General features: G+C 36.6%; 1 protein-coding gene across 3 annotated transcripts in view; it reads left to right on the plus strand.

Annotated features, from left to right (window-relative positions):
- The window catches only part of PXDN (peroxidasin), an 87,742-nt gene that overhangs the window by 24,769 nt on the left and 38,294 nt on the right, over positions 1–24,679 (plus strand). For 2 of the 3 annotated variants that reach the window (XM_042033114.1, XM_042033112.1), the window contains exons 2-8: positions 4,859–4,930; positions 6,605–6,676; positions 13,141–13,212; positions 20,635–20,706; positions 21,281–21,352; positions 21,827–21,996; positions 23,326–23,443. In XM_042033114.1, coding sequence (XP_041889048.1) covers positions 4,859–4,930; positions 6,605–6,676; positions 13,141–13,212; positions 20,635–20,706; positions 21,281–21,352; positions 21,827–21,996; positions 23,326–23,443 — 648 coding nt within the window. The remainder of the gene's footprint in view (positions 1–4,858; positions 4,931–6,604; positions 6,677–13,140; positions 13,213–20,634; positions 20,707–21,280; positions 21,353–21,826; positions 21,997–23,325; positions 23,444–24,679) is intronic. The other variant, XM_042033113.1, reaches the window with a different exon arrangement.

A 24,679-nucleotide genomic window follows, 5' to 3' on the forward strand; every position in this document is an offset into this window, starting at 1 on the left:
ATCTGGGTCTTACAGATCTTCATACAACCCTCTTCAGGCTCCTATGTGCTCTTCAGGCACATAGGAAGCCTGCAAAGCATGTGTGTGCACACCCTGCTTGGCACATGTCCTGACCCATGGCTGTTTGTAGGGCTGTGGGACCACGGCCATTCCAAGGCACTGGAATGTGAATCTCAAGGGCATCCAATTGCTAAATTGACCGCCTGCTCGCTGGCACGTTCTTGGCCCATGCAGCCTCGCGCTCTGTCGAACATTTCCTGGTCATGCTCCATGGATTACCACAGAGCAGAACTCCTGAGTGGAGCCAGGAAAATAACCCTGAGAGAATTCAGGTTACTGGCTATCATGGGCACGTTTTGTTTGTGTTATTCAGGCAAGATATAATGCTTCAAAGTGATGGGCTTAGCTTCTGTGGAAGCCTGTGTGGCTGAAGTGGATTTTTCAACTTGAATTATGTTGTCTAGCTGCAATTTTAAGAAATAAATATTTTCAGTTTGAAACACATAATAAAAGAGACAATCTGACATAGGAGTTAAATGTATTAGATCCTTATTTTTAAAACCAAATGCATGACATTTAGCTTTGGATTGTTATGCAAAAGTTGTTATATACCCTAAAATCCAATGCCATCATCACAGGTGTTTGCATTTCTTTAATTGGTTCTTTTAATGCCTGAGGTGGCCACCTAAAAACAGAGGCTAGACAAGAATAAGGGAATAAAGGTAGGTATTTATTTGAAGGGCCTTCAAGGTACGCCCTGGGGAGTTAAAAGGCTACACTCAAGATGGACCCTGGGTCACAAGTTCTTCACACTTTTATGAGTTTGGTCTATTTGCATATCAGGATTAATTCTCCAATTACAACCCCAGTTAATGATGTAACTATCCTAAGTTTGCCCTCCTCTTCAGAGGCCTTAGTTTACATATTTTGGGGCCTGGGACAATCTGGGTGTCCTTGGAGAGCAAACCTATAGTGGCTTGTTATGTCTAACTAGCATAAGAGGACAGTAGCTAACAGGCAACAAGAAACTTCAGAGTTACACACTAGGCAGTACAGGATTTGAAAAATATAAAAGTTAAAACCTAAGGCATCAGTTTCATTTACTGTTTAGAGGTTAGGAGGGGGGAAAAATGACAGTCAACAACTGGGTGGCCTCCCTCATTCTGCTGTTTTAACCTCCTGGGGCACTCTGGCTGGTCAGTGGGAGTCAGGCTCGCTGAACCCCAAAGCACAGCAACCAGCCAGGATATGTCAGTTTGCAAGAGCAAAATGGGGAGCAATGAAAAAGGTGAAAGAGAAATGAATGGGCAGGAAACAGGCTTTTGTGAATGAAAATCATGTGGCATGGTTGGGCCAGAACTAGTGAGAAAAAAAGGGTCAAGAAACCTCATCATGCTGATTGATCGCACATTGTTTTAGTAACACCAAATGCCTTTGAAGATCTGCTCCATACTGGGCTGCTTGTGCTACCCATACTCATTTTTCATTCTTAACACAGTCCTCATTCCTGCTCTCCAAGGGGATGTTTCTGGTTGCTGTTGGGCTTTTCCTCTGAGCTCTTCTGTTCCCTGAAATCATTCAGTTATCATTAGCTGGATATAGTGTCTGTATGCTACGGGGCATGACATTTCAAGCCTGAGAAATGGTGCTTCTGATTAGTGTGGAATGTTTTGGGGTTTTTTTTCTATGACGGTATGACAATGGTGACTGAGTTTTTTTTTCTTTTTTTTCTTCTTGTACTGAGTCTGATTTCTGCCAATTCTGTTTGATGCAATCTTTCACTTCAATAACCAGTCTTTCGTATCTTTTCCCCTAGCAGTTGAACACGTGGTTTACAGAGATTTCCTCTATTGTTTATATGAATGGCCAATACCACACCCCTTAAACTAATGTATGCAATGTAAATTCTATTTCCTTTATCCACTTGTGTATTATCTTGTTGTATAGGGAGATTATGACAGTTTGACAGGGTTTCTTCTTTAGAAATCTACTGTAGTTATGATTTAACTTTTATCTTCTTTTTTGTGAGCCACTTGACTCTTAATTTTGGGGGATTTTGTGCTGAAAATTAATGAAAATACTTTGAATGAACATTGAAAAATGCTACTTCCTTTGAAGAAGAAAATCCTCTGAAAGAATGGACCAAAATCATAATATTGCACTTAAGTACGATTAACATTGGTTTTTTTTCCTCAAATTTTAATGAAATTGTAGTAGTAACTTTAAACAAAACATATATATTCTTTATCATTTTACTTACAGATACCAAGTGTACTGTGCTTGAGAGAAAACTTGTGTGCTGTGTTTTATTGCAGCTCCTTTTTCGCATACCTTTATGTAGAATGAAAATGAATGGGTAGAATTTCAAACTTGATATATTCTTTAGGTTTAACAGCTTCAGATGAGAAGGGCAATAGTGTTAGGAGTTGAAATAAATGCCACTGTATATGGCATTATATGCGGCAATAGTAAAATAATATAAATTACTTTGTTTGGTGTTCCTAATCCCCAGTTATCCTCATGAGTTACTGCAGAGTAGATTGGACACATCAAAAGGGGGTTCGTTTTGTTGCTGACCCAGCAGGCTGGCTCCTTCCTGGCGTTCATGAAAGTTAAATTTTTATTTATTGTTTTTGTGTCACTGTAGGGAATAGGCTTGCTTTTCATATGGATGAATGCATATTATTTTATATCTAGAAAAGATTTTTTTAGGAGCTAGATATTGCTACTTGTAATGGTAGTTTGAGGCTTTTGAAAAATACTCAGTTTCCAATATTCCATTCATGAATATTGAATTTTTTGCACTTTTGACTATTTTTAGCAAAACTAAAATGCTGTTTTGGAACACAATAAACTTTCAGGTAATCTAGAAAAAGCTAGAAAAGTAAAGTGGTATGTCACGTCCAAGGATTCTCACAGAGGGATCTGCTGTATCTTCTTTCAGTGCAGGATATGACATTCCATGGTTGTTTAGAATATCTTGGGACCTGAGGTTCAGTGACTCAGAGGCAGCATCTCTTTCTCATCAGGGACATACATATATGTATGACACATGAAACATGTGAGTGATGAGCAAAACATAATGCTGTTAAGGTAGAACTAAAGAAGGTGCTTTTGTGAAGAACAAGTTAGCGCTCTGAAAATTTGTGCTTCTAAATCTGGAAATCTTCAATTCGCTGAGTGTTGAGTAAGGGGTCTGTCCAGCATGTCTACAGTCAGTTTAACTAATAATATGATCTAAATATAATTAGTTTAACTAATTAATAATCTAAATAAGAGATAGCAGTTTGCATCGCTCATTTATTCCAGTCACTGATCAAGTATTTCAGTGGAGTGTAATGCAAACAGAACCACTTGTCTAATCCTTTCCTTGCAATGAACAGTAGGCAACATCCTAAACCACTTATGTAGAAAAAGTCCTTCTGAGGCCATTATTCCAGAGCTGAATAAGCCCTGATGGGTGGATTCATGAGGAAAGATGTTTAAGTATGCTCTTTATAAAAAGACTTCAGACAACTATACCTCTCATTAATACAGCCTCAGCCAGTTGGGTTGTATGGCATTAGGATGCAGCTGATGTTTTGTCTGCTTTTCTGTGTTTCCTTTGACCAAATACCAAATAGCAGAGGGACTTTTGTTAGCACATTACCTATTAAAATGCAGAGCATATTTATGTTTTGATTGAGACCAGGTTTGGTTCAAAGATTGCAGTTGTGACATGTTGATATCCTACTTTTTGAAAGCAATTGGTAAGTGTGTGTTCTAAGACATGTCATCACAGTCTTTCAGATTTTACTTACTTTCCATTTGCTTCCCTTCTTTTTGCTTACCAGACACTATAATGCCCCAGTGTCCTTGGTCTGTTGCTAGAGAAGAGGACATACCTGTCCTCTATTGCCCTGCATCTTTTCCCCTGGTGCTGTAGTCCCCATCTCACCTGGGTGCCTCTCCCAGGAAACCTGTCCATTTTGATTATCAGGCAGAAAATTATTTCCTGTTTTTTTGGGATTCTTTTGCATGGGTTTATTGCTGGTTCTGACCAGTTGGTTAAACCAATTTTGAGCTGCTGTAATACAATAGCCAGACATGGAGCCAGGGGAGAACAGGAGGTGGTAGAGGTGAGACTGGCACAGCCATGGTGTTTCTCCACATCCCTGCTCCATTTTCCACCTTGCTCCCTGTCCCTGCTCTCGCTGTAACACTTAGCTTGAGAACGTTTCCTTCCTCTTGGAGAAGTTCTCATTTAGCTATAAAGCTAATGGGAAACTGAAGATGGTAGAAACATAGAAAAACTAAGAGACAGTAAAATTAAATAAGGAAATGTCTAGCTTCAGGCAGCTGGGTTTACATGTTTTAAGAGCAAGATAACATAGGGCACTTAAGCCTCCTTACTCAGAACTAAAGAATTGAGTAGCTTAAAAGTCTTGAAACCTGTCTCTTCTTTTTCCTGAGTTTTTTCTGATCCAAATGTTTCTGTATCTGTTTATTTATAATAAGCATTTTTTTCTATGATATTCTTTACAAACAGCTTTTAAAATTCAGAGACAATTCAATTTAGTGAAATACTCAACAACCCATTACAAGTTGCTTCACTGTGGAAGAGAATATACTTCATGACCACAGGTTTAACTTAGATACAGCCTTCTGCTGACCACTGAGGCTGGATTTGGTGAATCCTCTTCTTAAACTTGTCAAACTGTTTGGATTTGTCTTGCTTTGGTCAAAAGCTGTGATTTATGGACAGAGGCTGGTCAGTCATCACAAAAGACTTGTGCTTAGTTCAGTTTTTCATATAAAAAAATACAGCTTTTTAAATAACATGATTCTTGTTCGTTTTTTTTTTTTTTTTATTCCACAGAGACCTAAGATTTAATAGGATTAAAGAAATCCAGCCTGGAGAGTTTAGACGGCTTAAAAACCTGAACACGCTGTAAGTTCTTTTCAACCTTGAGACCCTTTCCCTTTTGACTTAATATGATTAATTTGATAATGTGTCATATTTGCTCACTTTCCACAGGTAAGTAGTTTGAGCTCTAACATTTACACAGGTGAGAGAAGTGGGAGTGAGGACCAAAATATTTGAAGGCAAACCAGGTGTATGTCTATCAAAATAAGAAAGAAAATTATTTGCATACTAGTATTGTGTTACTATACTTTAATTGAATTTAGTGAAAAATGCAGACCATTACTGTATAATTTTTTTTTGACATCATACTATATTGCTTTGGTGGAATATCACACAATAAACCACGGAGTTACAAAAAAGCTGTTCAAGGGCTCAGATGTGCAAATGTGTTACAGTTATAAAATATTTGACAAACTCTAATGTTTTGAACCTTCCTATTCTAATGTGCTTACCAGGACTGGCAGGAATCAGAAGGTTTTGTTCCTACTGAGCTGCTTTTCATGGAGGTCTTTGTTATAATATACGATTGTGAAGAAAAGTCTTTCAGAAAGAGCTTTTACAACCAATAATACAATTAGTATAAGTATTATCGTTTTAACTTTGTATCTCCTCTATCATATCTTCAGGTATCACTTTTAAAACAAATACATGCATGTTTCTCTTCTTTAATGTATTAGCAGGCACAAGGAGGAATTAAGATAGAAAGTTTTTTTGACTTTTAAATGTACATAACTTATGATTGCAAATGTGACTGTTTCCCAGAACACAAGTAGTGTATGAACTGAAATACAGTAGTGATATCAGTGAGCTTTGGATCACTATTTGTCTGCAGGCACATCACGACAAACATACTGACACATCCTGTACTCTATATTCACACCAGAAGAAATTATAGGACTTTCCCCCCAAAAGTATATTGTCCAAATCTGTGCTGCCAAGATATTCTTACAAACTGTCCCTACTTCCAGTCTCCTTTGATCATACCTCTGTTTGCAGTTCATCCCCAGTTTTGAGTTACAATTTCTGCTAGATATCCAGCTCAAGTTTTAACTGTCCAAATCACTGATCCGATATCCACAAGTCCCAAATAAAAACAGGTTGCATTAAGTTTGAGCTCCCTTCTCTTTGTAAAACTAGTCTATGATGGATGAGTGGAAATCTGTGCATACAGACAGTTGTGTTCCTGTACGATGTAAAGGACTCAGTACACAAGATATTGCTAAGAAACAGCTGGGAAAAAATCACTTTAATGCACCTGCTAGTGACAAATCTTTGTCAATATAATTTTTATCAGTTTCAAACTGATCTGTAGACTTGATGTGGAAGATTTCCCCCCTGCTCCCCCCCTTCATCTACGTATCAGATACCTGCAAAAAACCACATTATTCCACTTCTGGGTGGGGTTTTTTTTTGTTTTTTTGTTTGGGTTTGGCTTTTTGTTTATCTTTGTTTCTGTTTTTATACTATTTTTAAAAATATTTTTTCTTATTTTTTTAAAATTCTGTCTATTTTTTTCAGGTTTTCACCTTCAGGGTAGTGGTTGAGCAACTGTAAGCATATAACCTTTTGTTTCTCTAACAGTTACTCTTGGGAGAAAAGCATTTTCTATTTATTACTATATTGCACCTGCTTTTACACTTTTTTCCCCCCTAGTGTTTCTTTATGTTAAAACAAATGGTTGTTTATTTCTTTTTGTAGGCTTCTAAACAACAATCAAATCAAAAGAATTCCTAGTGGGGCATTCGAAGATCTTGAAAATCTGAAATATCTGTAAGTTAAATGAGTGTCACGTTCTTCATCACTGTGTAACACCTTCTTCAGTGGGAAGTGAGATAGTGATTACTATCTGACTCACTATATCAGGAGATAAACTGCGCTGAAAATCTGTGAAATTAATTTATGGGGTGGGGGCAACTGTGTTTCTCTAAGTATTTGCTAATAAAAGACTGATATCTGTAAGCAATAAATTTTAAAGGAATTAGTAGTTGCTGTTTATTATATGCAACTTATAATTTAAAAAGGGATACATTGATAGGTGTAGGAAACCACCTTTTCAATGGTTCAGTGAAATCTTCACACAGGTTCTTTTTGTGTTTTGGAAAGTGGTTTAAAAGTTGCTAGTCCAAGGGTTGTGTCTGCAGCAGCTTGTAACATATGTAAGCTTATTAGCTATCCCTCCATTTTTCACTGAGTTCATAAGTGAAAAATTCAGTCAAACTCAAAATACCAGAGCATGTATATGATTTGCTGTTAGTTTTAGGTCTTCAGTCATCCTGTATATTTTAAGCCTAACTTTTTCCATTTTTAACAAACATACCAAGAGTATGAATTATATGAGTAAACAAAAGGCATCAAAAGTGTTATTTTTGTCTGTATAATAGACTAAAGCTGCATAGTAAGTTGTCATGGTTTCTCAGCTCTAGTTTCTGGAGTCGACCTTATGGGGTGTCATTTAAAAAAGTTCCACTCCATTCTCTTGGAGTATTGACTGATGGTTGCCTGAATGACTGTACAGAAAAAAAAGGTCACATTGAGATTTCATTCCTTGGAAACAATTCAGAAGGTGAATTTTCCATGTAGTTTCCAAGCATGCAGCCTGAAGAGCTGTAAGGAGGTGGGAGAAGGGAGAAAATCATATATATTTGTGTAGACACATTACCTGTTTTTCCAAGTTGTGCTTGATTACATTTCCTGCTCTCATTTTTATGTGTATTGTCTTTCAGTAATGAAATTGTTTAACCTATACAAAATAGGAGGGAAAAGAATATTGAACAGACTGTTGCCAATGAATGATTAAAGTCCATGATAATTGTATTTGTTACAAGATATGCTTGTATGATGGTTCTGGTAGCATAGTACATAAGGTTTTACTAAGTGAGGTTTGCTAAACTTCTTTCCATAGTCAGCAACTGTACAAAGATTTTTCTTGATTCCTATTAGTTCTTTATTTTCACATGCTTGCTTTTGCCTAGCTGTAGTAAACCTGAAACAAAGCTCAACTACTCAGTGTGTTCAGTTCAATGACAGAGTGAAAAGAAATAACTGATGTTTTCATATATGTGTAGTAATGGTTGTCAGTATTGTTAAGAGGAAGATCTTTTTGCTTTCCTGTTGTTCTCTGGAAAATTTAATGTTCAGTGTAGTAATTTATTCAACTGCAGAGAGCTCTTTAAAACTATTGGGTTTTTGCAGAAATAAACTTTAAGGGTTTTTTTGCCTGTTTCAATGGCTGTGATAGAAATGTTTAAATTGTACAGCCTTAAAGTTACAACATTTCTGGTACTGGTCAGGTTATCAATACAGAAGGCTTAAATGTAACAAATCAATACTGTTCAGCAGTGAAAGTTTCAGCTGAGTAACTGAATGCTAACTGTATTCTGTGAAATGAAGGGGACAAACCAGAACATTTCTTTCCAATAGGATCCACTAAAGTAGAAATTAAGGGGGAGAGAGTGTACAAAGTGAGAAATACTGCTCAGAATGTACTATTATAAAGTCAAATCATATGGAAAAATTGAGGTTGAGTATCATCTGGTCCTGTGGATATTTGCAAACCTAACTTGTATTGTCATGTTTCATAGAACTAGATCATTGATCCATCCTGTTACTTGTGTTCTTATGAGAACTTGTACTGGATTGCTTGTGCTTCTGAAAATGTATAATTTGCTGACTAATTTTAAAAATCCTGTCATTTCTCAGTGGCCCTGATTTAGCAAAATGTGAGTATATATAAATATAAAATCTATAACAATTAGTTAACATGCCTATATAAAATTAAGTAAAAATATTTGCAATTATATATTTATATATAAAATATATAAAGTATAACACAGCATATTTGGGTTTTTTTAAAAGCCAGTCTCTGAGAGATAGATATTAAGATCCATTCCTGTATGACTGCTGAAGATCAGCTTTTTGCTTTTTCCAATTGAAAAATTTTTTCAGCAGGGTCTAAATCAAGATTTTCAAATGCTTCTTTGTACTATTCCTTACTGAAGTTGAGTTTAGAGTTTTATGAGGAATATATGTTATCAGAATTAGCTATCTGAAGAACCCATTTTGACAAAGAATAAAGATATTTTCTCAATTTTCTGTGCATTAAAAATATTAATCACTGTTAAAGTTGGTCTTTACATCATAAAAGAAAATTGTATACATACAATTTTTTAACCATTTTTTAGGATTTTTTATTATCGTGTTCTTCATATAATTGAAATTTTGACAATTATAAAAGCAGTTTTGTGTGATTTTCCTGTGCTGTTTGTGGTAATAATTTGGTTTTGTATTAATATACTAAAGGTTTAAATAAAGAAATGTAATCATTGTTATGCTGTGAAATTAAGACGGTACTGTTTTTCCTTTTTCTTTCTTCTTCTCGGCCTTTCTGTCCATCTGTCTTTATTTCCTATCCCGTAGTCTTGGCAATAAGGCTCTTTAGTATGCTTCCCAACCTTATAATATAGATGCAGGTAAATTTGTGGAAGCTTGGTAGGATAATCCTTCCTAAGCCTAAAAGTCAACAGTTTATTCTCCAAGAGAGAAGAGTTGGGAATTGAGGGTAGACACATTATTACCATTTCAACATGTAGAATATTAGAGGATTTGGAATCAGAAGTGTAAAAAATGAAGGTAAGGTAAAAAGGAAATAATCCAGGAGGAGATAAAGAAAAATATATAATATAGATTAACTATTAAAAAAACCCTTTCTAGATAAAGAGAAAAGGTATTAGACATTTACAGAGCAGTGAGCTAGAAGATAGCATGAAGGAAGTGAAAGAAATAGAATTGGGAATGAAATTAACTGTGTCAACAACTTTGCATGTTCACTTGGTATGAAATGGATAGATGAGGAAACAGACATGAAAGTATTGCCACAAGCATATTGTAAATGGTAATTAAGACTGTATGAAATGTATCAGTTCCAGAAATGCTAACAGGAAGCATGCAAGTTTTGTTTTGTGTCTGGTGAATGAAGTAATAGTGGTAGATGATGTGGTATAGGTTGGCCAAAATGCGGAGTTTCTGACCTCACCCTTTCAGAATGAGATTGTCACATTTCCTTCTGTGCCTTCTGCTGCTCTTGCTATCTTGGTCATGTTACTTTCTCCTCTGGGCACCTCCAGTGATTCTAGATCTCTTTTCTTTGCAATTCATGTTGCTGGTTCCACTGTCTCCTTCATGTTCCTAGGTAAACTTGTCTTTGGATGTTTATTTATGTGTGAGATTTAACTCTACAATGCCTGATACTGCTGTTACTTTTTGCCTGTTTTTCCCTCCAGTTCCAAACAAATATATTTGGATCTTACTTTCCTTGAATCACATGATTTTTAATTGGTACATTAAAAAAAGAAAAAAGGAAACCCCCAATAATATCCTCATAGGGAATCTAGCAGGTTTTTTAATGAAAGCTACTTTTTTTCCCTAATTTTCTGGTAACTGGTTACCTATTGGTTCATTTCCTAAGTATATGACCAGTACCTCTGATCTCTAGCAGCCTTGCTTGTGTTTCTGGAAAAAATGCTCTTTATAAAAAAAAAAAAAACACTTCTAAAAATAGGTATTAGTAACTTTCCAGAAATAATTTAATGTCTTAATAGAATATATCCGTTTTTCATCTTAATCCACTGTTTATTCATCTTCTGATATTCAGTTTTGTAAGAGAGCTTTTAGGTAAATTAAATGACAAATTATTTTTTCCCTAATTGTACTAAATATGTTTTCTGATGATGTAACTGAGATAAATTTTGAGAATGTTGATGTTAAAATTTAGCAGTATTTACAAAGTTTTACTTGTATAACATTGTATGTGCACTGTAACATTTTAGAGCGATGAATATTTTTTGTGAGTGGTACTTATTTGTGCTTTGTATTCTGTCATGTCTCTCTCCATTAGGCAAATATTTATATTTTTTTTCTTTTACTATCCTCAGTGAAACAGCTACACAATTAAATGGAAGTTTGGTTAACACATTTGTCATAGGCCATGTAGCCCTGAGGTTGCTGGGGTTTCTCTGTGAAGGGAGGATATGGTGGACTGAGGTTGGTTGAGTTTCCTGCAGCTGAGGGTTTTCTGGTCAGAATGGAAAAAGCTCTGGTTTAAAGCTGAATCCCAAGTAAAGGCTCACTGCAGTGGCTTGGTAAGAGCACCTAAAGGCTGCTTCCCTTCCCTGCAGTATGGTGGTAAAAGCCTGCAATACTACAGTCACTATCCCAGTCTGATTCACCTCTGATTTTCACTCTCTGCCTTCTTTTGTCTGCAGAGAGTAAATACCAGTTATATGAATGATTGTGGTAAAGCTTTTTTAAAAATCGGATGAATTCAGAGTTTTTGTATAAAATTATTGAAATGCCCACAGGAGATAATTAACTGAGGGTGGTTATCAAAACTGTCTAAGCCCACTTTGGTTCTCTGGTCTGACCAGAAGTTTAGTACTCAGAAATAAGAGGGATTTCCACACTGCCAAGTGGAATTAACTGTATTAAGAAAGATAAATAACATTTCAGCTGCTCAGTCCTTGAAATTTTCTAAGTAGTGAAAAGTTAAAATTCTCACAGGAAAGCAAGATAGGAATTTAATATCAAACAGAGAGGAATATTAAGGAGACATGACATTGTAATGACTGTGATCCTCAAATGAATTAGTAAATCTGAGTCAAAACAAATATTTTAATACTCATGAAATAATTTTTTTCAAATAGAATAAAAACCAATTCCACATATAAAATGTGTAATGAATTTATACTCACTGTTTCCAAATTATTTTTAAAGTTTTTACAGTAATTTCACAACAGTATTTTTTTTCTGTTTTTTGAGTATTTTAAAAACCTCACAAATTTTTACTTCCATGTTACCTGTTCTTGGAGGAACTCTGCTTTTTATTCAGATGCATATCTACATTAATAAAGCACACGGGAGTCTGTATATTAATGTGTTGGATTCTCAGCAAGCAGTGCATTGGAAAAGTTAATTTAGACTCAAAGGAAGGATACTACTCCTTACTGTTCCCCAAAGTTGTCATTAGTTGAACATTAAATACCTACAACCTCTTTCCTTGTTGGGGTCTATTGTGAAATGCTGCCCATTGTCACATCAGTGTAAAAACTTCCACCAGCTCCAGCAGAGCCAGTATTTTTTCTGTTGCATCAAAAGGAGTTTGCAATATTTCCAGTAAGTTACTGAAAACTGCAATAATAGAAAACCCAAAACCACTACTAATAAGATGCCTGCTAATGAAGTCATTTCTGGTACAAAGTCTCTTCATCCCCTTTTCATAGAAACCCATGCCTGATTAACTGAGTTTCAAATCATTTGTCAAATAATTGTGAAAAAGTTCTTAACTGCAAACCTGTTCGTATCCTAACACAAGAAGAGTGACTGACACTGAACCCCCCAAGTATTTTCATTTGCTGCCTCCATGCAGAAACTGTAGTCATCAGCTAAACTGTGATTTTTCTCCAATACCCCTCCCTAAACCATCCTTGCTGCTAAGAGCATGATGAACATGATCACATACACTGATCCTTCCTGATTTAGTTTCTTTCTATTCAAAAGGTGTAGACAACACACGTGATCATACTGATACTCTGCGTGTTTGTTCTGTTTATATTATAGAGTATCAATGGGGACCTAATGTCCACCTTCTACACAGTGATAGAACAAATACACAGTGCTGCTTTATGGATGCAATACCAATACTCTAACTTGTATTTTTTGGTAAATATTCAAAAGGTGACACAGATGGAGTTACAGAAATTTCTCACTGTTTGTTCTCCAAGACCAGAAAAAGACTCACTCTATCATAATTTGAGTATTTGTACCAGTATTCAGACATTTTAAAGAAAACAAGAGGCCAGTGGCATCCCTGCTGTGTTCTGGTAAAGGCACTTCTAATGCAATTCTGTCCCACTGAGTTGAATTTAGTTTGACTTTTGGCAAACCAATCAAGAAAACAAGGGACAAAAGTCCAGTAAGTAATACCATGAGCACTGGGAAGCCCAGGACCATCTGAGTATTAGCCTCAGGGCCTTCAAGGCCTCAGACTTTTGTCTTTCCTAGTAGTCATCGGGGATGAAATTTCAAGGACAGAATATTTTTATGTTTTTAGTTTTTGATTTGTATTTTTTTTTCTAATATGTAGTTGAAAAACTGTCTTCACATGTCAACTTAATTCTTCTTTTCCACCTTCATGTAGCTCTTGTTTGTGTACTAATATTACTGATTGTTTCTTGTTTCAGCTATTTGTACAAGAATGAAATCCAGTCAATTGACAGGCAAGCATTTAAAGGACTTGCCTCTCTAGAACAACTGTAAGTGCCTTTTCTCTTCTGTGCTGTCATCTCCATGGTTCCCCTGCAGAGGAAAAGTGCACGCCTTGATCCATACATCCTACCTGCATGCTCGGCATGTCTGCACTCCCTGGGCTGGGCAGAGAGCCCCGTAATCATTTGCATGTGAAAAAACCACAATTGATCTCTGTGTCAAATTCCTCATTTCTGTGTTTATCTTTTGTTTGTGATTTGCATTCCTGATGTCCCTATACATTGTTACATAGCTTTGACAAATGAGAATTATTGTGGGAAATGTCGAAAACTAATGTGTATTGCTTAGAGATAGATTCTGCTTTCATTTCTGTAGGTTTTTATAATATCACAATTCCTTTGACTGCAGTACTTTGTTTTATGCAGTGTAACTAAAGCTGAATTAGCGTCTTGAAGTTTAACCCAGTTTTGTTATACTTTGAAACAAGAATAGATTTTTTAATAAAAACCTTGCTATTATTTATATGTGTTAATCATTTCCATATATAGATGTTTAAAAAGTAAGGAAGTTCGTCATTTACAGTGTAGATGTTTCAGTAATGTCCTCCAGAAAGATTGATTAAAATCAAACTTCTTTTCCTGTATAATGAAGAATAATTTCTACTGAAAAAGAATGAGGAATGCAGTCCTAAGCATGACAAAACCCAGTTGTATTGATTCCATTAAGTTCAACTATATTTTGTTTTATAATCACTATAGGAGAGACATTGAAGTGCTGGCATGAGTCCAGAGAGGGGCAGTGAAGCTGGTCAAGGGGCTGGAGCACAAATCCTGTGAGGAGCAGCTGAGGGAGCTGGTGTTGTTTAGTCTAGAGAAACGGAGGCTCAGTGGAGACCTTATTGCTCTCTGCCACTACCTGAAAGGAGGTGATAGTGAGCTGGGGAGTGGTCTCTTCTCCCAGGTAACAAGTGACAGGACAAGAGGAAATGGCCTCAAGTTGCACCTGGGGAGGTTTAGATTGAATATTAGGAAAAATTTGTTTATGGAAGGGGTGGTAAAGCATTGAAACAGGCTGTCCAGGGAAGCAGTGGAGTCACTCTTGCTGGAAGTGTTCAAGAAAGGACTGGACTTTGAAGTCATGGTTTAGTGATGAACATGATAGTGGTGCTAGGTTGATGGTTGAACTTGAAAATCCTAAACCTCTTTTCTAGCCTTAACAATTGTATGATTCTATGATCAGAAAGCATTGCTCTACATTCATTGTGGTAATGTTTAGAAAAAGGAAAAAACTGTCAATGTGTAGTTGTTTCAGGTTGACTACCAAATAACAGTAGTCAACCAATGAGTTTTGTAGTGTATAAATTGGGGGCTGAATATAAATTTTTAAACTCTTGAAAGGTATCAGTGTATTACAAGTTCTCTATATGTACCATTTTCCTTGTTGCTATAAACCTCTAATGGATATTAGTAGACATAGAGTATATATGAAATAAAATGACACTTCATATGGGTACAAAATCATGCATGCTCATTTTAGAGTGCAACAGATACCTTTTGAAGGAAGAGTTTATCTATAATATAGAAGTATCAATTATAAAATATATATAAATATGTAATTATTTTCCTTAACACCTTTCTCTTCCTCTTCCTTTTACTCTAGAAATTATTACTGCACCATACTGCACCAACTGGTAGGGCTTACTTGCATGCTAATAGCAATATTTAATTTCTGTGTAGAGTTTCAAGTACTGAGGCCCATTTATTGAATTACTGATGTTTCCAAAGTAATGTTCTTCCTCATGCCACAAGCCTTATATACTGCAAGTGGCAATGTTTGTCCTTTTTTCTTTTGTTCTTTTTTCCTGTTGATCTCTGTTATGACTGAAAAACATAAATCACTTTGAAATATTAACGCCTTCTGGGTGCACTTTTCCACTATGTGGCAGTTAAGCCTCTCTGCCTATGGAGATATCACACTGTATCAGCTTAAGCTCGAACTTCTGAGACATCAGCATTATTCAGTATGAAATTAAATTTCAAACTCAGGGTTTGAGTCTGATCTCTAGCTGGGAAGTATGGAAATGGAGCCTGGGACAGTCACTGCTCATTGCCTGCCCATGTGTCATGGCAGCACCTGCAGCTCCCGGGGGGTGGAGGGCAGGTACATCCCCACTGCCTGCAGCAGAGCTCACTGCTTTCTAGAGCTCTTCTTCTTCTCTCCAAACAGAGAGCTTGCCAGGAGGGAAAATGGGAGCACATGAAGCCAGTGGCAGGCACAGAAATCAATTTAATGAAGAGTACTCTTTGAGATTTTTAGTTTGTAAGGGATTTGGCATTTATGCATCTTTAGCATAAAAATATGTTCTGATCTACAGGGTCTGTTTAATCACACTATCTTTGGAGAAAAACTGCTGAAAAGACAAGAGTTACTCTTGGCAAACAAGTTCCCAAGTGTCCTGATTTCAGTTTTAAACGGTATTGCCTACTAAGTCGATGTTTCTGCATTTGGGGTCTCTGTGGCCTCAAGTTATCAAACACATTTTGCTACTGGTTGTGTTAGCCAAATGCTCTTCTCAATGTGCAGCAGAGTTCTCAGAAGTAGACTACATTTCAAGGAAAGACTTGTTTCATAGCAATTTCTTCTACTCCAGTGAAGCAGAATTCAACTGATAGTTGCTTTTTTAAAACATACCTAAAAGGTAAAGCAAACACATTTCTGGTGATTGTTGTTGTTTTAACAAAAACTAAATGTAGTTAGATTTAGGAGGCCTGTTGCATGTATAAGGGACGAAAACCCCCAAGTATTTACTGCAGCTGGCAGGTTCCTCCTTAAACCTCTGCGGCAGAATTCTTAGCTGCTGATGTAGTCAAAATAGCTTTTCCTTTGGAAATTTCTGCCAAGGGAATAAGATCTTTGAATCAGATCTTGAAACCCGTTTGTGCTAGGGTAAATTCTGAAGAAAACCCGGCAGTTTTAGATACTTGAACACATTGAGCCATACATATTTCATCAGCTAACTTTTCACCTGTGGTTGGCATGAAGGGACAGAGTCAGCTGATGAAAAGTAGCCGCTTAGTACCAGTTTAGACACTGTTAAATCTGCAAGACATATGTTTGGGTCTGGCAAAGGCAGCAGAAAGCTGCAGGAAACTTACATTTTTTCAGAGCAGCAGCCGGAAGGCAGACAGAACACCCGAAAGGCAAGGAAGGCTGCCTCTGTATGCTTGGGCTTAGACAACTGCTCTGTGCCTCTGTGTGCCTGTGCTTGACAACTGAATCCCACCTGAAATGTCGCAAATACCCTGCCTGGGAGGTCATGAGTTTGAATCCTAAGATCTAACTCTAAATGGAGTCCATTTCCAGATGTGTATTGCTTTTCTTCCAAATAGCTGGCATATTTTTGAGATCGCAGCTTATGAGTTGTATGTATCAGGGACAAAAAGTGTACTCCCCAGTATTTAAGTAGTGGGATCCCTAAACACTAATGGAATTATTAAATCTGTTTACCTAATCCTAGTTATGCATTTTCTTTTAACTTTCATATTAACATACTAATTTTGCTCTTTATAAGCTGTTATTAGTTATGACGTAGCTTACGAACATATACACATATTTAGGGGGAATTAATAGACAAAAAGCATTAACTAACATATAGTGATGCAGTTTGTTATATTAAGTTTATTTCCCTCAATTCAATTTTCAGTACTTTTGAAATGTTGCTATTTTTTGTCTTATTTTATACTACAAGTCCCTGATTTTTGCATAACTGTATGTCAGCAGTTATGCACATGTAAGACAGTGGAGTCTGTGTAAAGTTGCTGTTAAACTATCTATGGGAAGGAATAATGAAAGAGAATTAATTAATAAACAAACAAACCCAAAAGGTATGATGGGGCCTTGAGAAGTATATCCTTATTATTCTACAATAAGATCAGCTAGGGACAACAAACTGGAAACAGATACTCATCTAGCCTTATTTTAAAAGTCCTCAGAGAGTATTCCATAATCTCCTTAAGTATCCTGCTCCAACATTTTATATCATTACCACAACATACATTTAAATCTTTTTCCTTGTGGTTTAAAGCTGCTACTTCTTGTCCCTGAGCAGGGAAAGCTCTGATAAATGTGAAAAATATATGTTTGTTCATTCTCTTTCAAATAACCCAAATGGCAAACATGCTGTTTGAATATTCAGAACATAGATTATGCTCAGTTAACGGGTTAGTAAGTACTTCCCCAAAGATGTGATGATACTATTAGAAAAAGAACGGTTGGCATATATGATAAAAGTCCTCCCCCACAAAAAATACAAATCTACATAAAATACAATACTAAATTTAGTGCTGTGAAAAATGCCACTGGGACTGAATTTTACTGTAAATTTTTGTCCTACAAGATTAATAATAAGAAAGAAAATCCATACCATGCTTATTTGATAAAATCTTTATTTTCCTCTTGGTGTGTTTCATTTGGACTTGTTTCCCCTATAAGTATTTCCTTTCCTTCTGTTTAATTCTTTATAGTGAGTTTAGAATTAAAACAGAAAGACTCGTAGGTATTTAAAAATCACTCTTGCATGCTTTTTCTTTCAATTTTCATTCTGGAAGTCTTTTTAATATCTAATTTATTACATGATACTACTATTTTTAGAGTGTTCTTTACTCTGAACATAAAAGATGCCTATAAAGATATGCCAGTGTGAGATTATTTCTTGAATATGACTACCTTTAAAGTGAATTTTAAATTCAAGAAATTGTCATATTAATTAAAATATTAAAATATACTTTTACATAACATTAATATGCTACATAGAAGAAAATAATAGAAGTGATAAACCCAAGTGATAAAACAGGATTAAAGTGTAGGTCATAATGCCAAGAATTTTTTATTCTCTTTATTATAGACTTAGAATACAATCTGGTGTCTGCATCTATTTATTTTGAATTACACTTGGTAATTATTTTGGCCAGATATTTAACACCTTGTTCTATTCATAAATTGCATGATAAGTTGCTCAGGATTTTTTAGGTCATAATTTAAGACCTGAAAAACCCAACTAGCTTGTGTAGCCCAACTGCTATGAAGCAGTTAAGAGTATTTTTCAGCTGGATTTCATGATTTGATTTTTTGAGCTAAACAGCGTAATGTCTTATGAGGTAAAGTTAACTGTTACAATGTTCTTCAGCATCTGAATTATTGTATTTGTATCTGTGATGATGTGCGCTGTAAACAAGGCAAGGTTTATAACAGAGATATTTTTAAAATTTGTTTGGAAAAACAAGATGAGTTTTCAGGCACATAAAGTATTCATTACATCTGCAATTTTAATTGTCTTGAGTACTAAACAGCCATTATGGGCTGCTGCTTTGAGTTTAGCTATGTATACACTACTTAAACCATCTGAGAGAGGTGTTCTTTTTCTCGCTTTCTAATTTTACCTCTGATTTGTGGCCCTGAAGAAGGGGTTGTGTGCCTCAATGTGTCTGCTTTTACCAATATTATTTGTTGTTCTAAGAGGTGCCTACAAATCTTGCCTTGTCAATGCCAAAGAAGTACAAGAGATTGATATATTGGGAATATAAAGAGATGTGTTTGCAAGGTGCTTATGAAGCATAAAATTGCAAGTAGAATTAAGTATGTTGAAAAGGAAAAAATCACTGCTGCCTGCAAAAGAAGTAGCGTATGTAATTTTTTTGCAAAATGAAAGCTGCTTCAGAAGTAACAAACCATATAGTTGTGCCTGGTTTTTCCCTTTGTCCTTTTGCATTGCAGTTATCCCCACCTTGCCTTGCCCCCTCCCAAATGCTGCTGATGCTGGAAGGTGGACGAGCAGAGCCCTGGCTCTTGGCAAGCTGTGCCTGCCCACCTCATGGCTGGGCCATGCCTAGTCTTTGTCCTGGCAGTCCTTCCTCACTGAGGTCTCTCTTCTCTCTGCTGGCAAATCTAATGAACCTTGCAGGAAATATCTGCCTTTGCGATCTCTCATTTTAATTTAGAAGAAATTACCCTGTATTTTCAAAGAGGAGACGAAAACTGGCAGTCACAGCATGGTGATGCAGTTCTTGATTCCTTATGCTAACAAGACCATACTCTATGCTCGATATACTCTGTGGCCATGCGTGGCATTGGCAGTAGGCAGACTTGACACTCTGATATGCTTGATCACTCCTGTGCTGATTTATTGGCTTTTTCTGTGGTCCCCATTCACTGCTCCCTGGCATCGCTCGCTGGCTCGCGCTCGGCCTGGGAGGCTGCCAGGCACGTGCCTGCCTTCCCTCTGCACGCGCCTTCCAGGGCTCCCTGCAAGGCCGTGGCCAGAATCGCCGCTGCTTCCCTCTCTCCTCTCTGCGCAGCCGCCGTTTGGCTCAGCACAGACGAATCCCTGTGACCTTGCCCTTTTTATGATGAGGGATTGATTTTTCAGGAGATACTGAGCTCTGAGTTGTTCTCACTGTTTTCAAATGACGGGCTTTTTCGTTCTTCAGACCACAGTGATTTCTGTATATGCACATTCTCCAGAGGTTCCTGAGTTTGTCAGAGGTCAAATAGGAAACCTACGGAGTTTTGAATACATTGGATATAACCAGGATCCAAAGTCTATAAATAATTTTCACACTTCCTTGTGCCAGTGTTATCTATTACATCTTGTTTCCTCATCTGCAAGGTTAAGGAGTATCTCCACAAAATAGTCGCTGCTGGAATGATCCTGCCTTTACAGTCCATTTTCACAACAGTTACAGATTAATAGTCTGGCTAATTGTCTTGTTACGCTAACTTTCTCAGTTTTACAGGATTAAAAGCTGCGTAGATTTATTGTTGTGTAATACTGATAGCTTACATAAGCATCAACAGAGCATCAAACAGCGCCAGTTGCTGGGAAGCCCTTTGTCTAAAGTAAAATTAGTCAAACTTGGGTTTATACTACAAATATGGTTTTGAGAGCATTCACAGCTTTAAATGCCAGTGTTCATGGACTAGAGAAGGTTACTTCTCAGCATCTTTTGAAATTTTCACTCACTGAAATGAAAACATTTTTCCACAAAAAATGTTATTCTACTGGAAACTGTAAATGTTTGCTAAATAACCTGTAACATTTTTCTTATAAAAAATAATAATTTTCTCCTTTCAATAAATTTTTTCAAGCATGCATACAATGAACATTAGACTTGGCAAAATAGTGTTCAAAGTATTATCTCCAAAATCTCCAAAGCAATGTTTGGGTTTTTTTGCTTATATATGTACACACACACACACACGCAATGTAGTGATCTGCAAACCCTTCTTTGTTTGTCATGTCTTTTATTTCTCAGATTCAAGTGTGAGATTCAGATGGTAACAGAAAAAAGCTGCTACATCACTATGGCCATTTAGATCTGTAAACAGTATGGAAACAATAAATTCTTTAAAATATTTCACCTTCATTAAGAAAATTGTTTCAGTATTTTTCTTTTTGTTTAACATATTTTCAGGTACCTGCACTTTAATCAGATAGAAACGTTGGAACCTGAATCCTTTACTCATCTTCCAAAACTTGAAAGGCTGTAAGTTTGTTTTTCTTGGGGTAAGATTCAGAAGGCAGCTTGCTTCCTTGTTTGAATTAAATCAAGCGTTTGAAACTAAAAAATAATATTTTTATCATTGCCATAGATTGTTTTTAATCCAGTTTTTTTGCTGTAACTACTACATAGTCTTTCCAAGAGCACTTTGGTGAAGCTGACCTTAGAGGCATGCAGAAGTGAGCATTGCCTGTGGTATATTTTTCTTTTGCAAAACTATTTCCCAAAGATCTGTGATTCATGTTTGGCTAAAATAAATGTTATGAATGAAGAACTAGACAATTTATTTAGTATCCTTTTTTTTAATTTCTCATTTGAATGTTTATGAACTCCCTTCCATGTGGTTACTTACGGCTTCTTTTTCCCCACATGGACACACCCAAGTACACCCTGGAGGCCACTTAAAAATTGCAGACAGTGAGTTGCTGAGCAGGTTCAATTTTTTTTTCTTAAATTTTCTTTGATTAGTTTCTCTTGAAAACTGTCCAGAAGAATGTAAATGAAATGAGTGCATCACAAAATCTGAATTATTACATGCATATTTCTGTGTTTTTAACAGGTTTTTGCATAACAACAGAATAGCTCATTTGATTCCTGGAACATTTAGTCACTTAGAATCTATGAAAAGACTGTAAGTAAATTGAATTATTATTGAACTAATGAAATCTTAAATAACCCAATTAGACGTATCTCCTCTTGCAATATTTATCTTCCTTCCAAATGCCTTTTATGGTGTAATTGTTTTAAATATTAAATATATTTTTTTTCAACTGTACTCCAGTTGTTTATGTGCATAGATTGAGAACATTGTTTCATATCTATTTTCTTTAGTTACTGACTAAAGTTTATTTCCTATATTAGGATTATTTGTAATCATTGTTTTATAGACTAAATAATATATATGGATTGTTCTTTGTGTGGTAAAAATAATACACATAATTACACACCAGAATACCTATAGGCAAGCTAGCATCACCAGTATGGCATGTTGGCTATTGTCTGTGTTCACAGATAGAGGTGTTGCTCCATTTACAGAACCGTGCTGTTCCTAGCAGAGTGGTTGAGGCTTACTAACAGAGCTGTGGCTGCTCCTTGTTTTGTGCAGGCGTTTGGATTCCAACGCTCTTCACTGCGACTGTGAAATCCTGTGGCTGGCGGAGCTGCTCAAGACGTACGCGGAGTCGGGTAATGCTCAAGCAGCAGCTACCTGTGAGTATCCACGGAGGATCCAGGGGAGATCAGTGGCCACGATAACACCAGAAGAACTGAACTGTGGTGAGTTTGCCACTTCCTGATTTCTTCTTTAATGGGTTGCATGTACCTAAACTGTATATTTTTGGAGGGCTAGAATTTATTGTTCTATTTGAAAACACTGACCGCCTCTGGTTAATATTGGTTATTTCCAGAAATCTCTCTGTGTTCCTTCTCTGTTTTTGTGTGCTTCTGACAGAATTGATTGCTTTTACCCTTCAGCCTGTCTTTAAAGAAACAAATAGTAACCGTTTGAAATTTCCCCTTGAAGAATTAAAGGTGATTATCCTGAAGGAGTTTATTTTTCCCTTTTATATTTCAGTTCTGATCATAACAGGATTGTCAGCTAGAATCTATGGTGTTGCATTAATATTATTTGGTGTCCTTTATTCCCTTCTATACAAGGGAAAGAAAAGAAAGAAGCTTTACTGAATTGCTCCTGATGACACAGTTCTTGCCTTTAAAATATTTGTTGCTGTTGTAGGAATCGGGGTTGGGCCACTGAATTATTTTTTTACTCAGTAATAATTACAAGGAGTGCCCTACACAGGCACTGAAATCCTCTGTCACTGAGGATTAATGCACAAGCACCTTGGTAATCTTTATGTTTGCCTGTATTCCTTCACCCTCGGGGTGCAAAAGCTTGGCCCCACGAGCACCCCGGGTCTTGGCCCAGCACCACTTGTGTTCTGAAATCAAAATGTAGATTTCTCATCAAGCTATGGGCATTTGACTGTCCTCCTGCATAAGGAAGCCAAGGTATAAAATAAGTAAATTTTCCTTTTGGTTATGTGTTGGATATAACTCTGATCACGAGAACTATGACCACAAGCATCTACAAGGTTCTTGAGAAAGATGGTACAAAGGGAATTTGGTGCAAGAATAATGCACATGGCATCCTAGAAGCTCTTTGCATATCTAAGGAGCCTGAATATGGAAGCTGCAGGAAGTAAGCTGTACAAATTATTCTGTGAGGCAAGTTATGCACTGATACTTATCTAGAGGAAGTTATTTTAAATGGCACTTGTACTTGCTGCTTTAAAGTTTTTCCTTCATAGGCAATTTGAGTCTCTGTCCAAATAAATAAAACAGCCACTTTAGAACCTGATACAAATTTGTGCAATCTATTTCTAGTCTGCTAAAAGGTTCTAAGGAACAATGAAGGAGGTCAGAAATCCCACAGTCACTTTTGCACAGGGAAAAGTGCATTTAATCCTAAGCATATTCATATTTTAAGTCAAAACATTTGTGAAAAAATATTTTTTACAAAATATATGGTAATATTTTTATTTACCAGTTTTTAGTAGTTTTAAAATAAGTAAGAGTTCTTTGTACATTTTATTGTTGATATAGAGAGGCCAAGAATTACATCAGAGCCTCAGGATGTGGACGTTACCTCAGGGAATACAGTGTACTTCACTTGCAGGGCTGAAGGCAATCCTAAACCAGAAATTATATGGCTTCGAAACAAGTAAGTATAAAAGAGGAAGAGAGAAACTCGATGTAAGTACATTTGCCTGTGTGTGTGTGCATTGTGGGTGCATGTCCATGTGCTGTATATGCTAATATATGAAATAGTTACAGAAAAAACATGCTATAATTAAAATAAGCATATGAAGTAATAATGGCCCATATCTTTTTTATTAGTAATTCTAAACACTTAAGAGCTGCTAACTAGAAAATAGTATTACTCTAACACTGTTTGTAAGATGTTCAGCTGCAGTATACCTGCAAAGCTGCTCACACCTGTAATACTAAATCATTTTTATGTAAGTACCAGGCAATCCACTGTGGACATGTTGCATGTACAGTCTGTGGATTACTTAGCATTTTCATATGTTTTGGGGCAGAGCAAAAGCTACTTTTTTTTAAGGACTCCAGCTGGATAGAATTAAAGTTTCAGAGAATGACGTTCTGGAGCCCTAGCTTCTCAGAGGCCGCTTCCCTCCAATGTGTAGCTCTGTCCCAGGAGAAGAGAGACATCAGTTTCCAGGCTCCTCAAACTGGTACATGGAGGGCAGGCAAGTCCTTATATCGTAAGATTGTAGTGTAATTCAGGTTGGAGGATGTCTCCATTGCAGCCTTCTGCTCAAAGCAGGATTATACCAGGTTGCTTTATCCAGATAGGTCTTAAAAGCCTCTAAGGATGGAGATAGAACAAGTTGTCTGGGCAACCTGCTACATATGTTTTCCTCACCACTTAGAACATGGGGAAGGTTCTATAAAGGATGACTATCTTTCAACAGCCCAGGGCCAGCCTGCTCCAGAGTGGCTGCTCAGGCTGTGCCCAGAGCCTGGCTCCCTCCAGCAGCACTGGGCACAGCACAGCTGAACCAGCCTTGTGTCTGCACATCTCCCCCTTAAACTGGTGTGAACTTACAATGGACACATGAACTGTGAGTTTGCCATCAGCAAATCAGACTTTGGCTTAATAATGTTCTTATACAAATGGAGAACCTGACCTGGAACATAAATTCCCTTACAGTTTATATAAAGCATTTTAATCTGTTAGTTGCTGATAAAATGGCATGGTGTAGAGTCCTGGTTCTGTATCTTCCTGCTGATGTCAGTGAGAATCCCATGTGCAGCAAAGGTACAGCATTTATGAAGTATGTCAAGAACATGAGCTTGAATGGTATAATTATTTCATTAAAATTTTCTCTGGCTCATGTACTTTTTATAATACACAAAGAAAACTTATTCAGAA

The sequence above is a fragment of the Corvus kubaryi genome, unplaced genomic scaffold, assembly GCF_017639235.1.
Source record: "Corvus kubaryi isolate FWS band 111438036 unplaced genomic scaffold, C.kubaryi_AGA036_p1.0 37354, whole genome shotgun sequence".
NCBI classification, from domain to species: Eukaryota; Metazoa; Chordata; class Aves; order Passeriformes; family Corvidae; genus Corvus; species Corvus kubaryi.